At 44.7% G+C, this 14,445-nt stretch overlaps 1 protein-coding gene across 1 annotated transcript in view; it reads left to right on the top strand.

The window, feature by feature from the left end:
* TMEM255B (transmembrane protein 255B) overlaps positions 1-14,445 on the top strand; it is a 131,399-nt gene that overhangs the window by 94,933 nt on the left and 22,021 nt on the right. Inside the window, exons 4-5 of the mRNA XM_019528484.1 lie at positions 587-667; positions 8,458-8,543. Of these exons, the coding sequence (XP_019384029.1) occupies positions 587-667; positions 8,458-8,543 (167 nt within the window). The remainder of the gene's footprint in view (positions 1-586; positions 668-8,457; positions 8,544-14,445) is intronic.

Here is a 14,445-nt window from a genome sequence, read left to right as displayed (position 1 = left end):
TTATCCTGATAGGTTAGACTGACTAACCTAAAATGAATAGTCTTAGGTTATTTATCCTAATCTTGTATGGAACAAGGCAAATATGAAGGGGAAAAAGTATTAAACAACTGAGATGCTGGTCTCACAAAGGAGGTCATTAACAGGGATCCTGGTTGTTTCTGATAAAAAATCTCCAATTTTTAGATTAAAAAACCCCAAATCCACATTTTTTCATGATCAGAATGAAACATTACTAATAGATAGATAGATAGTGGTGTTTCATTTTGATCATGGAAAACTCTGGATTTGGGGTTACTTTTATAAATCTGAAAATTGGAGATTTTTTTATCAGAGAATATCATCAGATCAGTTGAAAAAAAATTATTTTTGCTCCTCCTGGAAATAGAGTGGATAGTGAGAGGAAGCCTTTGTAATGGGGTTGAAAAGAAAACAGCCTTGCAGTGTGCCTAACTGGTTGTCCAACAGGCTGCTTTGGTTTCACTTCCAGGAAACTGTGAGAACCTGACAGCAGTGGAGGTGGGAGAAACATTGTGCCAGCCTGTTTAGTATAGACAAATGCTTTTATCTGTACCTTTCTTTGTTACAGGAACCTAGGCCGTTGTATAACAGAAGGTGTCAGTTTTATTCAAGTGGAATAGGATTCTTATATGATGCCTACCAGACTGAGGTAAACAAACTTCTCGTATTTCTTGTGTAGCTTTCTGGGCAGGTGTGGGCTGCGGGCTCATTAGAAACCCAAATGTGCTTTTCTCTGAATAGCAAACACCACTGAATCAAATTCATTACTCACTGTGTGTTTTTGAGTTGGTGATAATATTAAGCGTATTTACTTTGGAAAAGGAGCAATTCTCATTCCATCTTTATTATGTAGTAGTGGTCTGCTGGAATATATTTGTTACATTTGTGTCTTTCTCTAAAGAGGCTTTTGTTAACTAGAATTCTCTAGCAAATAAGTTAATTTATGTTGGGCAGAAAACTTCAAATCTTCTCTAGGTTTATGTGGCATGAGCAAAGAACATGGATATTTTGTATTCTGCTTTTTTTATTACGGTGTTAAAATGGCAGGAAGTGTGTCCATATACAAATTCAGTGCTTGCTGAAACAATCTTGACTTAGTTTCTCTCTCTCTTTTTAAAATTTTATTTACTGTTACTATTAATTCTGTAGGGCTTGTTTTGCAATCTAGGATACTAACTTGGTGGCAGTGAAAAAGAAATCAACCAAAGTAGAACGGAAAGGAACCATGTAAGAAACTGCTAAGATGAAAATATTTGTACAATGTGGGAGAATTATGAAGAGCAAACCCCCTCACATGGTAACCACATTGGTACATGCTTGCAGGATGGTAAAGCAGTCTCAGACATTTTAAGCATCCAGTCTATTTTTGATCAGCACAAAGGACTACTAGATCCTGGTTTTCTCTGATTAAAAAAAAAAATCTGTTATTTTTATATATATATAACATAGATTTTAGTGGTGTTTCATTTTAATCATGGAAAAATGTGGATTTTAGGTTACTTTTTTGATCCAAAAATTGTGGATTTTTTTTTATCAGAGAAAACCAGGATCCCTGGTTATTATCTTTAGCATGCAGCCTACATGTACCCATATTGAAATAATACTAGTAGCATTTGCATCCTATATGAGTCCATAGTATAAGGGAAGGTGTCTCTTTCAGTCTGTAGCTCCACTTCTGTTTTTGGCAGGTGATTTGGTTGGTTCTCTTCATACTGACGGTGGCTGGTGATGTGCTCAGCGTAAATGTCCCATGACCATCTGATGGTGACCAATACCATGAAGTGCTTCATCAACTAGGAGCAGTGTCAGAATATTCTGAAAGCTTTCAGGCTGCTCCTGTCACTTGGGTCCACGTGCTGAGTGCACCAATGGTTAGTTCTAGGGCTGTACAAAATGGCTGTGTTTCGATTTGGTTTGAGATTCGGCCATTTCGGAGGATAGTGATTTGTTTCAGTGTTTCAGATCATAGTCCTGGGCTCCCCCTGCACTGGCAAGTAACAAGCTTCTGTGGCTGGGAGCCTGCAGCTGATGGGGCTCATGGCTGTGGGGGCACCCCATGTGCTTTTGTGGCTGGGAGTCCCATAAGCTGACAGGGCTCACAACCACGATGGAGCATCTGGCCACACATTCAGTTAATAGCCTGATAGGAATCAGCCACAAAGTGATTACACACTTTTGTGGAATAACTTTGTGGTTTATTTCTCATTTTATCACACCTTTAACTGATTGAACATGTGGTTGGATCACAATTTAAGATGTGATTAACTCAGTCAGTACCTACCAAGTAAATGGAGCTTTCTGATTGCTAAAGTGAAGTTGATTAAGCTTCTCTGCAAGTAAGCTCAAGCACATCACTTAATGGTTTAAGGCAGGGACATCAGACTAGTGCCCTGGCCTGGATCTGAACCACAGGGATCCTTGTGGGGATCCAGCTGCAGCATCGGGTCTAGTGACAGAAGTGATAAGATCTCTGGTAGTGGATCTGTGGGCTGGGTGAGTCGAGGAGCAGTGGCAATGAGCCAAGGCCAAATGGCCCTAAATTTAGGCCACTGATGGCCAGGGCCATCCTTGGCAGGCTGAACAGAGAGGGTGTGCAGGCCTGTGTGCTGTATGTTTGATACCCCTGCTTTAAGAGATTGGAGGTATTTGACTGTATCTAAAGATTTTAAGAATGTATGAAGTTGAGAAGCTCTGACCTAGACCTTTTTTGGCAAAATAAAAACTATGTTTCTGTAGCATGTTGGTTTAAGGCCTAAAGAATAACTTTCTTGTCTGGTCATCCACTGACATGTTTTTCCAACTGCACTGATCTGGACCTAATTCAGAGCTAATGATCCATGGCTTTCAAGTTTGGCTTTTGTTTTCTGAACTCAGCCAACTGGTAATCAGTTGCAATACTTCTTACCAAGAAGGCCAATTGCTTGTTCTATAAAATTTTCCAGGGCACTAGTTTTGTTCAAAATGCCATTAATAGTATGCAACAGGTATATGGCTTGCCGAGTTTTCTCAACGTATTACTTTTCTTTGCCAGAAGTGGATGCCATTTGATTTTTTTTTGTAGGTATTGTGAGGTGAGAACATCTCTCAAGTTGGTGCTGGGGAGATGGAAAACCACAAACTTAAGAAGCCTAACAGTCTGGCCTCTGACATGAAACAATAGGATTTGGCATGCAGAGTACCCACAAACATCCTGATCCTACCCCCCAGCTCCTCCTGAGCATTTATTCACTCATCTCATAAAAAGAGTGCCTGGCCCTCTCTTGGTTCTTCTTGCACCTTAAAAAAAGATAGTTATAAAGATGGACAACTCCATTAGCCCCTTCACCCAGTAATTAGCATGCATAGTAACAAAGATGCTAAAACATGTTTTAGATCTTACTATTCTCCCTCTAGTGTCTTTCCAACCCCCTGCAGCCAGGGTAAGTAAAGGTACTTTGCAGCATGCACTAGGAGTTTATAAATCAGGCCCATTTGAAATCAAGAGTTCCTGTTGATCTCAACACTGGGGCTATGTCACAGGGAGGTGGCTGGTCTTTCAGGTACATAAATCTCAGACCAGTGTGAACATATTGGTTAGGTTAAAAATGGAATATTAAATTTGATGCAGTAAGTGCCCAGCAAGATGTCCCCAGTAACAAATACATTCTGCACTGATTTTTCAGTTTTCAGATACACTGAAATGGTGTCTTTCTGATGTCTGTGGAAATATAATTTAATCTGGAGCCCAGTTAGACTGCTGCCATTGTTGGAACTAATGGACCTCCTCATGGAGTATGATATTAGTTCAGGTTAGGAAGGGTGGAAGAATCAGACTCTTGGTAATTGTAAGGTTCATTTTAGCTATGTAGCTGCACATTTGCTCAACTCCAAATGACTTCAAGTACAAAAATAATGGCAAACAAAAATATCACACCAGGAAGTTGTTTTTTTAGTGCAACCTATATCTCAAATTGACCTTCATCAGAACTTTCACTTCACAGTGTACCCTCTCTTATTGGATCAGAGCATGCGTTTTGTTTTTGGGACTTCACAGGGGTATAACCTCACCCAAGAAAAGAGGTTTGACACCTATTTGAATGGACATGATGGAGGGACTAGGACACAAGGGTTAGACTACATGAGTCTTGAGGTCTCTTTCAAACTTGAGTCTGTCTTAGGGCAGGGGTGTTTAACCCCCCAGCCTGCAGGCCAGATCTGGCCCCATTCAGCTTGTGGGGCTCCACACAGGCACTTTGGGATTCCCATAGGTTGTGGTCCTGTGCACCATATTGGCTGTGCAGGGACTGATTCTGGCGTGTGGAGCTAGGCAGGCTCAGTGCAAGACTCAAGGGTACCAATCCCAGTGGAGGCAGAGGAAATTGGGATGCAAGTCCCAGTGGGATCCCAGCACATGGGGCCTGGTAGAAACTGCACCAGGGCACCAATCCTGGCACACAGAGCTAGGGACAGTATCCCAGCATTACTCAAACACAGTTGTCTTAAAAGGCAGTTGGGTCCAGATTGTTGTCCTTACGGAGTTTTGACAGGGCTTGTAGAACAAACCTTCAGTGTAACGTAGAGACATACCTCAAGTTAAACGTGTGTCTCAACTCTTACTGGAATCTGGTGCCTATGCCATGTGATTATGGCTTGTCAGGTAGTTTGCATATATCAGCTGTCTTTTATTTGAGATATCTACCTAGACCAGGGCAAAAGATCTGGCCCATGGAGCTGTTTTCTGCCTCACAGGGCTAGAAATTTGGTGGTTGGGCAAGCAGTGTTAGTGTTAATCACTGTGGCTCTGGGAGCTATGGCAGCTTGTTTCACCTAATTTCTGACATGTGGGCAGTTCCATGGGCTGGATCCAGAGCACAGCAGCATGTCATCTGGCCTGTGGTGGGACAAGCAGTGGTTGTCCACTGATGCTGATACCACTTGTGCCCTCCCAAATTTCTAGTCTCATGGGCCAGGTGACAGTTCTTTGCTCCAGATATGGCCCATGGACTGGCTCTGAGCTGCTCATCTGGCCCAAGGCACCAGATGAGTTTCACACCCTTGGCCTACCCCACAGGCATGCTTTCCTTTTCCTTATTGCTTCTTTTTCTGAACAATTTTCAGCCACTGACAGCCCTTTGGTTTCAGTAGAATTAAGGTGCTAGTTAATGTGGACATTAGTGATAGATTCATGCCATACATGAGTATTCTGCGTGTTGAGCCCTGTTTCTGGATTCTTATGATCAGACTGTTTCCCTTCTGTTTTGGCTGCTGTACTTTGCCACCCTGGCGTTTCCACTTTCAGAGATGTCCTCATAGGTCCCGTGAGGCAAGTACATCACATTGCATCCACGTCTATGCCTAACTTCAGGGGAGCTCCCCATAACAGTAAAGATTCTGATGGGGCCATAGTCTTGGTTTGCACTTTTGGCTGCTGTCCTAGAATACAGATGGGGAGAAAACACTCACTGATGATCCCTGACCTTCCAGAGCTTGCCTCCTGCAGTTTCAGTCCCTTCTTGATTCTTTATTCATTACTTGCTTTTCTTGTGGACTTTTCATTTTCTTCCACCCGTCTTCCCTGACCCTTTTTGTCTTTGATCTTTTTAGATTCTCCATAGTTATCATGTTCTCTGACTACCCACCCTAAGCCTTGTTCATTAAAGGTAGGAAAGCTGTTCTCTTTCTAGGCCCTAAATGTTCAAGGATTTTCTGAGCCCCCCCCCCACTATTTCCACTACTCAAAGAAAAACCCTGCCTATTCTCACAGTTTTCCTGTTAAGCCACGTTTTAAAAGTATGTATAGCTTTCTTTGTATATGGGTTTTTGTGTGTACAGATGACCTCAACACTTTTCTTTCTCTCAAGAGCACACACATTATAGAAGTCCCAGGTTTCACACCAAAGAGTATACAGTGATTCAGACCTTCCCCCAAAAAGCAGAAGCTTGCAGTTCACAATTTCAGTATGAGATTATTTAAAAAAATTATATATTGATAAATGAAAATATGTCACAGAGCACTTATCAGACATTTTAAAAGACAGTTTATTCCTAAATATATTATTATCATATGCGGTCAATACTCAGTTCTTTCCATTGTGCAAACTGAACCCTCTGAATGGTTACAGAATATTTTCTTTATATATTTTAAAAAGATTTAAATAATATATTTTCAAGGATATGAACTGTTTTAACACTGACAGCATTTGCACTATTTCAAAACTATTAACAAAGCTGAAAAATTTCAGTAAGAATCTCAGGCATAAAATATTATAGTTAGCTTCTTATGTCAAGTAGGAATTATGTACGCTTACTGCATTTAAGGGTCATTAACTTGATTTCTTGTCTGAGTGGAGTGTGACTCGTGTGCCTGCATTTATTGTTCCAACATCTGTCTTCTCTCTAGAGTCCATATTCACACAAATGAACCTTTTTTATTTCAATACTCCAGACAGCCTCCTGTAAAGGGTACTTGTCTGCTTAATTACTTGAAATTTTTCCCTGTTTTTTTGTTTGTTTGTTTGAAACTCTTGATTGTGGTGTAATAAAGGCTGAAGAACGAAGGAATAAGAGACAGCATTCTAGTTAGAGAAGCTTATTATTATTCACCAGACAATTTATTCCTCAGTGGTCAGACCCCCCCATACCATGCTTCAAATGTACAACTTAAAATGGTGAACAGATTTCCTCATGCAGCTTCAAGACACCAAAGGAGCTCAGTAACGTTTTAGGGGAAAATATTTCCGGTATTGTTTTTCCACTGTAAATACAAAATGTTCTGTCATCATAGAATCAATCAAAGGAAAATAGGGTTGGAGGGAACTCACAAGGTCATTTATTCCAGCCACCTGCTCGAGGCAGGACCATCCCTAAACTAAATCATCCTAGCCAGGTATCTGTCTAACCTGTTTTTGAAAGTTTCCAAGCAGGGAGATTCCACACCTTCTCTGAGGAGCCTTTTCCAATGTCTGACTACTCTTGTAGAACATAAAGTTCCTCCTAATCTCCAACCTAAATTTCCCCTGCTGCAGCTTGAGGCCATTGCTCTTACTCTTGCCTCCTACAGCCACAGAGAAAAGCCCATCTCCATCCTCTCTATAATCAACCTTCAGGTACTGGAAGACTGTTATCAAATCCCACCTCAGTCTTCTTTTCTTCGGGCTAAATAACTCCAGTTCTGATAGCCTTTCCTTGTAAGTATTGCTTCCCAGACCTCTCACCATTTTTGTTGCCTTGTGCTGGAATCATCCCAAACTGACCACATCTTTCTTGAAGTGTGGGGCCCAAAACTGGGCACACTACTCCAGGTGAGGCCTCACCAATGCTGAATGCAGCAGAAGAATAACTTCCCTTGATTTGCAACTCACACTCCTGTTAATACAACCCAGGGCGTTGTGTGTGTTTGTGTGTGTCATGCTTGGACGGTGAGTTGAAACTCTGGCAAGGTGTGGTTTGTACAGAAAGGATGATGCCATCATTTACTGACATTTTAATCTTCGCCTACCCAAAGTGGTATGTAGATAACCTGTCAGACATCATGTTGCCATAGTCCCACCATGACTTCTTTGCTGTTTTCCTTTCATCAGAGATTGAGGACTGTTTAAGTGGATGTAATTTAGTAAAGAGTGTACAGTGTGCCACTCCCTTTGACTGGGGGCGGGGTGGAGGCAAGGTACCATTGGAGCTCCCAGGCTAGCAGGGGGCCGGACAGGATTCATGTCAGATTGTCTCAGGCTGTCAGGTTGTTGTCTATCCTAGATCTCAGTGTTGAGACAAGAAGTGGGGACCCATCTGCCACCACTGCTGACCTGGGCTTGGGGTAACCCCCAGAGCTGCTCCTGCCCCACTCCAGTGGAGTCTGTGGGGAGCAGCTGTGTGGGGTGCTCAGCTCACTGGGGACAGCGGTGGCAATGGGCAGGCCCTCCTTTCCTGTACATGCTCCCAGCCTGACCACCTGAGAAGCAGGCACTGCAAAGAGGCACCTAGCCTGTTGCTATCCCTGGCCACCTCATGGCTGAAACGTGGCAGGAGCAGTCTTGGGCTTCCCTCTATGGCCAGATTGTGGTGGACAGTGGCAGTGCTGGGCAGGTCCCTTCTTCCTGTATCTGTTCCCTCTTGCCTCCCCCTGGGGAGCAGGGAACAGTGGCTCTTCTAGAGCAGGTGTCCCAGAATCAGGGACCTGGAGTCCTGAGACCATCTGTCATGAATCCAGCCATGTTTCCTTGCATTCAGGGGCTCCGTGCACTGGATGTGGTGAACAATTCATGGATTGAGCGAGGGATGTATTGAATGAAACATTCCAGGCTAAATGGGGCAGCATTCTTCAATGCAACCATTCAGCTGCTTAGGAGGAAACAAAATGTGCAGATGTTTTTGTGATCAGTGGGATACCTTGGAAACTAGTGGTCTCCAGGTACTATACCTGTAGGCCTCTGCTTAAAGAACTGTCCCCTCTCTCTTCTCCAGGTAATGTGTTACACATTAAACAGCAAATGCCAGCTTAAAGTGAAAAGTAACACATGCTACTGCTGTGACCTTTACAACTGTGAAAAGTAAGTACCTCCAAAGCAGTACACATCAGCAATACAATGTATTTGTACATCTGTTCTGTTTCCAAAAGGACAGATATTTACACTGAAACCCATATTCTGGGACTCAGCCCATAGCTGGATATCAGGCCGTACACTGGCAGCCACCCTGTGGAAGACTGAAGGAGCCCTCCCTTCACATGTCATAGGGCAGTTGTAAAGCCTGTTGAATTACCAGTGCCTACAGCTGTCCCTGTTCTGCCTGCAGCACTCTTTTGAGAGGACAGGGGACCATACAGTCACCATGGCAGACAATATATATGGAGCTGTCCCCATGCATTCAGTCACATAGTAGTATGTGTTGGGCTCTGAACTGCTAAGTGTCATAGACTCTGCCAATTCCTTCCAGGGCCAGCATCAGCCATGTTGGGTAGAGATGAAAGAGTGGGTCCTTTCTGCACCCCAACTGCAAATTGGATGGGGTAATGGGACCCCTGTGATCTCATGCCATGGGTAATTAGTCTGAGTGCTTGCCCTTAGAAGGAGACTTAGCTGATAACTATGCTGGCTCAGCTAGGAGCGGGGACTCCATGCTTGGTGGAGGTGGAGTCAGGATTTTCCTCTCTGCTCTTATTACTTTTGTGTGTTTTTATTTAAAAAGCATTGACGGGTTTTGTCAGGCAATCAGACTAAATACATGGTAGACAGCCTTGTCAGGATTTGTGTTGACCTTGCACTAGTATTTTCCAAATTGATTTAACTGATCCCTTCTTCACTGAACTAGGGGAAGCAAAATTACAGGATAGTTTCAAGGTGCTAACATGTTAGGCAAAGCAAGGACGGTCTTATAGGTATCATCTTTACGTGCTCAAGAGGTTAAATTCAATAGCCATAAGGCTAGAGAAGGTACAAAGAGAATGCTTTTTAAATACTGTTTCTTAAAGATCTTAATTTTAATTTACTGTTACCAAACCACAGGCTGAAAAAAATATGGCAATGAAAGTACCTGAACAGGGTAGTCAGGTAACAGTGGACCAAATCCACGAAGGGCCCTAGACATAGTGTCCACAGGGTTAACTTTTAATTTGCCCTGCCTCGTGAGTCAAATTAATTTGGGGAATGAATTAGTTTGGGAGACCAGGTTCCCAATACAAAGCAGGGGTAGAGTGTAGGGACTACAAATGGGAGTGAGGAGCCATCTAAGAAAGCAAGTAAAGAGAGGGGTGGGCCTGAAATCCTGCCTCTCTCCCAAACATACTTACCTTGTGTTATAGACCTGTTGGAGACAGGGATTTACAACCTCAAACTTCCTCTTGCTCTGAGGTGCCCAAGACTAGGTCAGTCTCTTCTTCTGAAGGATAGCCAAGGAGGTGCTGCCACTGTTCACCTGGTCTAGTCAGTAGAGCACTTAGGAAGTGAGAGATCCCTGGCCTCTAAGCCTTTTAGAGCCCAGGGGATTCAAACCCTGCAGCTGCATCAGAAAGAGTGCCCTAGCCCCCAGGCTACAGGCTGGGCTGGGAAGGGAGAGATTCTCCACTCTCCTTGTTGCATTCTTGGCCACACTGTGGCTCAGGTTCAAAACTGAGGACTGAAAGGGAGAACAAGCAAAAGGGTACATGCCGGAGCTTGTGGACTTGGGCACTTACCTGGGAAATAGTTTCCTAGATTCCTATTCTTGCTCCCAACCCTTGGCTGGGGAATCCTTTAGAAGTGCCCTTGGCCAGTGGCATAACTAGGGTAGGGTGACTGGGGCAGCTGCCCTGGAAGTCAATTTGCAGGACGGGGAGCAGAAAAGAAATGGCTGCTGGCACAGCCACACAATCAAATCAGCAGCACAGTAGCAGACAAAAGTCACCACTTCCCCTGTGTGTTGCAGTCACCTCTGGCACCTAGCTGCGTTGTTACACCTCTGTCCATAGCAGCCCCATGGAAGAGAGGTGGGCACACACTAAAAGCAGGTTTTGAATTACGGGGGAGCTCAGGGAGGCTGAGCCCCCCCCCATAAGAAATGAAAACCTCACTGTAAGATATGAAAATCATAACCTGGGAGATCTCTGATTTTATTAGGGCAGATTTTGTTAGGGTAGATGGGCAACCCATGTTTTTTTTTGCAGAACTGCCCCTCCCCTCGCCCCCAAGTCAAAGTGTAATTTGAATCCTGTGGAAGAGAGTAGCCAGGCCTATGGCGGATTGTGCTCTTGGACACTGGCAGCTAAATTCCTTGTGAGTCCCTCTTTAGGAGCCTGAGTGCTTTTTTGGATCTGGGCTTGCATGACTACACCAGTCCTCAGAAAAGGGCTGTGAGCTCAGTGTGGTGAAGCAACAGTCTGACATGTGAATGCATAGTGGGTAAACAGCACTATTGCCTAACCCAAGAGCAGACAAAATAAACTCATGAGATTTACTGCCAAACTGAAACGCACACAGATCCCTGCCCGGTGCCTTGCTCCATGTCTGTACATGACAATATCCTTAAAAGCAGCATCATGTTCTGTAGAGCCTGGGAAATTCTGGGCAGTCTCCAGGGGCTGTAGGTGCTGCTTGTTGAGTTCACCATGTGCCAGCTGTGAAGTGCTACCTGGCATTTTAATGTCACATTTCCTAGACTGAGTCCTTAATCCTGTAGATTTACTTCAAAGTGCTCTCCCCCCACTTTATTTATTGCGAGCATGAATGACGCAGCCCTCTTTGAGCCTTGGATGGGCCAGTGCCAGATATGGGAACTCAAAAGGTCACACGAGTTTACAAGAACAAGGTTTACAGAGAATCTGGCAGGGATCCAGACCAGTATGTTTTGTTTCTGCAAAAACAATAAATTATGTCAAGCCCTCATTTCCCTGAAGAAATAAAGTGAATTTGGGGACTAGAGAGAAAGAGTCAGATTTCCCCAGAACAGCAGGGTCATGTTGGGCAAGTGAGCTTCTGGGGTGCAGCTTTATGGAACCAATTAAAGATGAAGTCAGAGCCTGAGCAAATACTTTTCTATCCTGGCCTAGGAGATGCTAAATTGAACTACTGCAGCATGTCTGCTGATGACCAGACCAATGACAACTATTTCAGTTTATTTGCTCATCCTAGTGCTTGCACATGTTTTATTTAACTTCAGTCTTCAGGTTTTAAAGGATCAGTTGGCATGGGTAGATGATGCCTACAAAATAATAAATGGTATAGAACAAAGATTCCCAAACTTTTTCTTATTAAATACCCCCTTCCAGATTTACCAGCTGCCCACATACCCCTACCAACATACATTTTATATTTTAACTCCTTAAATGCCAGTTATTATTACAATGAAAATTAAACCTACCATTACACAATTTCTCCTACATACCCTTCAGAGATGTCTTGTGTACCCCCAGGGATATGCTAATCACAGTTTGGGAGCCCCTGGTATAGAACAAGTAAAGGAAATGCTTTTCTTTACCTTTTTTATTATATATGAACAAAAAGACATTCAGCTAAATTGAACAGTAAGGCATTTACATTGGAAAGACTTATGCAACATGCCATCAATTAATGGAACTCATTGCTGCTGGGTGGCATTGATGCCAAGAGCACAGCAGGATTCAAAACAAGAACTAGATTCTTTATGGTATGTGCTCACAGTATCAGACAGTGCTAAGGGAAGGGTATCAGAGCATCAGTATTAATGAGAGCATCAGTCTGGCTGAGAAGAGCCTCCTCCCCAGGGGAGAGAGGTGGAGGCCATCTCTTTGGCAAGAGAGGCAGTGAGCTGCTAGGAAGAGATGGCCTTCACCTCTCTCCACTGGGGAGGAGGCTCTTCTCAGCCAGGCTGGCTGACCTGCTCCACCGGGCTTTAAATTAAGGCTGCTGGGGAATGGGGGGGACTACCGCCACTGCTGGCTTGCTGAGCTACCCTTGCAAAGCCAGCAGGCCAAGGCATTTAAGGGAGCCCACCCCTGCCCCAACTCTGGTACAATCTGTGGGCAAGGCAAGAGCCCCCAAAGGGACACTTGCCTGGTACAATCTGTGGGCAGGCAAGAGCCCCCAAAGTTCCCTTTGGGGGCTCTTGCCTGCCTATACACAAATGCCAGGAGCTTGGGGAATAAGCAGGAGGAGCTCATCCTCCTGCTTAATGCAAATAATTATGATGTCACAGGGATAATGGAGACCTGGTGGGACTCCACCCATGTCTGGACCATGGGTATAGATGGCTCTACCTTGTACAGGAGGAACTGAGTAGATAAAAAGGGCAGGGGTGTAGTTCTCTATGTTAAGGAAAGCTACGTGTCCCTGCAAGCTGATGTTGGCAACCACGGTGGATGACTGAAGACCCTCCAAGTTAAAATCCATGGGGACAGGGGACACAACAGTTGGAGTCTACTGTAGACCTCCCACCCAAAGTCCTGAGCTTGACCAGGAGTTTGCCCGGAAACTGGCTGAGGGCTGCAGGACCATGGTTGTCATGGGTGACTTCAATTACCTGGACATCTTGTGGGAGGATCACTCAGCAAAATCCGAGCAGTCACAAAGCTTCCTCTCGTGCATGGATGACCTCTATCTGACTCAAGAAGTCTATGGGCCAACAAGAGGTAAAGCGCTGCTCGACCTGGTACTGGCTACAGGGGATGACCTAACTGGAGACCTAGTGATTGAAGGGAAGCTGGGTGACAGCGACCATGAGCTGATCACCTTCACCATCCACCATAAAGCTGGCAAGTCAGTCAGCAACACAGAAGTCCTTGATTTCAGGAAAGCCGACTTTGACAAGCTCAGGAGGCTTGTCAGTGAGGCCCTAAGGGACCACGACCCCAGGGAGGGGGGAGTTCAAGAAGAGTGGTTGCTCCTCAAGAGAGTGATCCTCAATGCACAAGCTAAGTCTGTTGCATCTTGGAGGAAAGGCAGCAAGAGGACACAGCAGCCCCCTTGGCTCTCCAGGGACCTAGCAGACCTCCTAAGGCTAAAAAGAAAGGCCTACAGAGGATGGGATTCACCTCCAAGGATTATTCTGCACTTGTCCGGTCCTGCAGGGAGCAAACCAGGAAAGCCAAGTCTGCAACTGAACTCCAATTGGCTCTGAGCAATAAGGACAACAAAAAGTCCTTTTTCAGATAAATGGGGAGCTGGAGGAAAAGCAAGGGCAACACTGGAACCCTGCTGAACCAGATGGAACAGCTGACAACTGACACCTAGGAAAAAGCCAACCTATTAAAAGGGTACTTTGCATCAATTTTTCATCAGTCCCATGGGACACCCATGCCTGCTACGGGACAGGGTGGTCCAGGTGAGGGAGATCCCCTGCCCTTCATTAATGCTGGATACACCTTGAGAAGCTGGATACCTTCAAGTCAGCTGGCCCTGACAATCTGCACCCCAGGGTAACTCAAGGAGCTGGCGAGCGTCATAGCCCAGCCCCTGGCACAAATCTTTGAAAACTCCTGGTGCTCTGGTGTAGTGCCCAAAGACTGGAAGAAGGCCAATGTGGTGCTGATCTTCAAGAAAGGGAGGAAAGTGGATCTGGCAAACTACAGGCCCATCAGCCTGACTTCTATCCTGGGGAAGATCTTAGAAAAGTTAATTAAAGAGGCTGACGGCAACATCCTAAGGGATAGCCAGCACGGGTTTATTGTGGGTAGGTCTTGCCTGACCAATCTCATTTCCTTCTACGACCAGGTGACCTATTACCTGAACAAGGGAGAAGAGATTGATGTCATATATCTTGACTTCAAATAAGCCTTTGATCTGGTATCCCATGATCACCTCTTGGAAGAACTGGCCAACTGTGGCTGGGGAATTGGCTCCGTGGTCGAACCCAGAGGGTGGTGGTTGACGGAAGTCACTCATCATGGTGTGCTGTAACCAGTGGGGTTCCCCAAGGCTCTGTCCTTGGACCCATATTGTTCAACATCTTCATTAATGATGTGGACATTGGAGTCAGAAGCGGACTGGCCAAGTTCGCCAATGA

The sequence above is a fragment of the Crocodylus porosus genome, unplaced genomic scaffold (genome assembly GCF_001723895.1).
Source record: "Crocodylus porosus isolate Cpor-Errol unplaced genomic scaffold, CroPor_comp1, whole genome shotgun sequence".
In the NCBI taxonomy this organism is placed as follows: Eukaryota; Metazoa; Chordata; order Crocodylia; family Crocodylidae; genus Crocodylus; species Crocodylus porosus.
This window is presented reverse-complemented; position numbering and strand designations above follow the sequence as displayed.